Below are 3,552 nucleotides of genomic sequence, written 5' to 3'. Positions count from 1 at the left end.
TGAGCTTACCTATTGATGAGCAATGAGTTAAGAAATGGTCAGTTCACTTAACTTATGATTGTTGTCTAATAATTATCTGTAGTGCTATAGGGGTACATACTTTTATGGAAGATGAAGAACTACTTCTGCCTCATCTGCAAATGATGTCTCTAACAGCCATGGCCTTTGTAGCATTCTTATTACTATCATTATATTATTATACAATTTTAGTCAATTTTGCATTATTAAACATACTGTTTTGATCTGATAGCAAAATGCATTTAATAAGTAGAGGATGAATGAAAAAAAACAAAATAAATTAATGATAAAAACTGATTTGAAATGAGTTTTAGCTATGATTCCTTCTTCATACTTCTGGTAGCCATGTTCTTGGGGTGTGTCTATCACGTGAAATTAACACGTGGATGCATCCGGTCATATGATCAGCTACACTAATTACATTCCAGCATGCAACAAAAAAGCCTTGAGTGTCTCCAGACCCTTCCTCCAAAAGCGAAGGGGCGGGGCACGAGACTAAGGTCTTCCAAACTCCAAGGAGAAGATTATAGCATCAATTTCTAGAAGTGAAGAAGTGCTGCACATGTGGCACATAATGACAGAGGACGAAAACAACTTACTTCTCGTTGATGAAATGTATGAAACAATAATCAGAGAGTTCGTCACACTAAGAGGCTTTGCTTTTGCAACATCCGTGGTCGAGTCCTACAAGAAATTGTGTGGAAAAAACCTGCAGAAGAACAAGGGATTGCGGAAGACTATTCCTAATAATTAGTACCACTATAATTCCACTGCATTAAGTAAAAAGAGTCCATATAGAAGCAGCATTCCATTGCTGCAAGAAAATAAGATCTTTGGTGGCAAAAGTTGCTTTGTTCTAATTAAAGCGCACATTACAATAATTATCCGTGTGACGTCATCAGTTTCCAATCCCGGTTACGTAGTCTATAATATCTATGATTGTGGCCTCAAATAATAATAATTAAAAGGAGGTGTGGCAATGCGTGCACTTTTATCATAATGATGGCCTTTTTGGACTATTTTCAACTATTTTCGGATGGTAGGCTTTATGTTCTTTGGCTTTTTCCAAACACTGCTGGTCCTTTGTCAAATCATGTACCTCAGGGAGTAATTGTGTCAGCTAAAAGGGTGCTAGGGAGTCATGATTAATTTTACGAAATTTATGTTTGTGAAAAAAGAGAACTCAAAATATATAGCCCTCAAAAAAAAAACATCCTACGATACCCATAATTCATAATGATACAATACTACATCATGTCTATATTATTCACAGTGTGTGTATGTTTATAATTTTTAGGTGAATGGACTTCACCAAATGTCACTGGAGACAGACCACCTCCTATTAATTCCTTCACTTTAACATCAATGACTAATACCACTGCTATATTGTTTGGTGGTGATATTGATCAAGACAATGAGAGTAATGATGTATATATATTTGAATTCGCTAATATATCAGTGGTGAGTGTATTAATTATTAGTATAATAGCTATTTATTACATTAATTATTAATTAATAACGTATTGTACGTGCTTTAGAATTGTACCAAGCTTTCTAATCCTGGAGGATCAGTACAATGGCCTAAGAAGAGATCTTCTCATTCCAGTGTATTGATTAACTGTAGCTCAGGACCACACTTACTAGTGATGGGTGGAATCGGTGGATACCCTACTAAGGACTGTTGGTTGTTAAATATAAGCAAAATGAAATGGAAAAAACTGGTAAGTATAGTAATATAATTGTGGTGAGCATGAGTGAGTCCTACTTGTATGAAACCACTGTGATCTGTCTGTCTGTAATGATAATCAATTTAATACAGTACAACTGTTCAGTATAGACATGTGCATAATATGTGACCATAATTGACAAGAGGTACCTTATGGCGGGTAGTGAAATTTGTCTTTCTAGCCAAAGAAATCCAACTTCCTGAGCTCTATTGATCATAAAATTACTCCACAGGATTCAAAAAGTTACTATGTAACTTTTAGAAACAATGGTTGTCCAGCAAAGCACTCACAGGTTGATATTTTTCATTATAATGATGAATTTTAAAAACCGCCATAAGGTACCTTTTGTCAATTATGGTCACATATGATAAAGAAATAAAAGATTATGTTGAGTAGTTATTTTAAGAAAGAGCTGTTGTCATTTTTGTAAGTGCGATTGACAATGAAGGAGAAGGATACAGAAAGCATTTTTTTATTCTGCAGATATATTATTTTATCATTTTTAATTATATAGACTAATATACCAGACAGTGTCACTGAAATGATAGGGCATTCCCTCTCAGTTTGGAATGAGACACAGACCACTCACTGGATAATTGAGTTTGGAGGAAAAGGGAACGATACAACATTTATTGAAATCAGTGAGTACACTGTAGACGTAAAGACTTGTCGATACAATGTGTACTGAATATGTAATATTATTATTATTAGTATCTAGTACTGGTGATTTGATAGTACAGTCAGTACTGAACATTAATCAATATCAGAAGAGAAGAATACAAGGTATTAACACATACATTTACATGTACATGTACCAAGCACATCTTTCACTTATATGTGAGGTACGCTCTTGCTTGCCAGCCAATAAATAATTTTATTTCATGTATTAGCAGCTAATGAGATTCCTAACCATCTATTGCTTGATGAAACCTTTTCACAATCATAACAGAATCCATTGTAGTACAGCAATCATAAGTACATACACAAAATCAGTAATGGTTAGGTATACACTCACACACTAATTTAAAAACTTGGACTTGAAAAAGGTATACATCACTGATACACATACACACACACATTGTACAGGTATATGTACTTTAAATGTGGAATTCCCAAATAACAAAGCCTTATCACTCAATAATGTGAATGATTTGATAATGTAAAAGCTCTGATATGTCTCTCTACACAATTTACTTACTTACATGTACATGTATATATTACTGCTAAAACTAATTTATATGTTTCCTTTATTAACTATGAAAGACTTTATAAACTAGTGAATTATTGTTGATCTAAAATTGGTACAGGCAATCTGGACAAGAAGCCACAAAAGGGTGACCTCCTTAGGTTATTCAAAAGTTCATCTGCCCATTATTCAACCATTGGTACTGCACTTGATGTTCAAGTGGATGACTTGTTGCATAGTCCAATGTTAGCCTCTGAGAAGCTCATACTAGTGTTCCAGAGATGGATAGACTCCAATAAAGGAGTGATCTGGAGAACGGTACTACAAGTTTGTGAAGACTTTCCAGACCAACTTGGACAAGCAAAGGCTAAAGTGGAAGGATTCCTATCATCAGACAGAGCCCGTGATAATTATTAATAATAATATACTGTCATTTATATTATGCTAGTTCACTTAGTCTTTTCAGCTCATAACTCCAAATTTACTTGTCAGAATTACGCCACTATAATTTGATTCATAGTTTCTCCTTTCATGGATGGGCTGATGTGGGTGGGCAGCTTCATTAATATTCATTAAAATTTTAATCATTGCTGTATAAATTGATGTGCACAGTGCATGAAT

The 3,552-nt window shown here is 34.3% G+C and overlaps 1 protein-coding gene and 2 long non-coding RNA genes across 3 annotated transcripts in view; 2 read left to right on the top strand and 1 right to left on the bottom strand.

Annotated features, from left to right (window-relative positions):
- LOC109588059 (uncharacterized) lies at window positions 1–255 on the top strand. Its single transcript, XR_002187941.1, has 2 exons — window positions 1–37; window positions 83–255. It is a non-coding gene; the product is annotated as an uncharacterized LOC109588059 (long non-coding RNA).
- Window positions 1–3,450, top strand: part of LOC109588057 (kelch domain-containing protein 1-like) — a 6,276-nt gene extending 2,826 nt beyond the window's left edge. Inside the window, exons 4-8 of the mRNA XM_020004251.1 lie at window positions 1,316–1,479; window positions 1,557–1,739; window positions 2,260–2,386; window positions 2,457–2,528; window positions 3,053–3,450. Of these exons, the coding sequence (XP_019859810.1) occupies window positions 1,316–1,479; window positions 1,557–1,739; window positions 2,260–2,386; window positions 2,457–2,528; window positions 3,053–3,348 (842 nt within the window). The 3' untranslated portion in view covers window positions 3,349–3,450. The remainder of the gene's footprint in view (window positions 1–1,315; window positions 1,480–1,556; window positions 1,740–2,259; window positions 2,387–2,456; window positions 2,529–3,052) is intronic.
- On the bottom strand, window positions 356–970 carry LOC109588058 (uncharacterized). Its single transcript, XR_002187940.1, has 2 exons — window positions 618–970; window positions 356–574 (listed from the first exon to the last, which is right to left on the bottom strand). It is a non-coding gene; the product is annotated as an uncharacterized LOC109588058 (long non-coding RNA).
- Window positions 3,451–3,552: the final 102 nt, after the last annotated feature.

This window comes from Amphimedon queenslandica, unplaced genomic scaffold (assembly GCF_000090795.2).
Source record: "Amphimedon queenslandica unplaced genomic scaffold, v1.1 AMPQUscaffold_12310, whole genome shotgun sequence".
NCBI classification, from domain to species: Eukaryota; Metazoa; Porifera; class Demospongiae; order Haplosclerida; family Niphatidae; genus Amphimedon; species Amphimedon queenslandica.
This window is presented reverse-complemented; position numbering and strand designations above follow the sequence as displayed.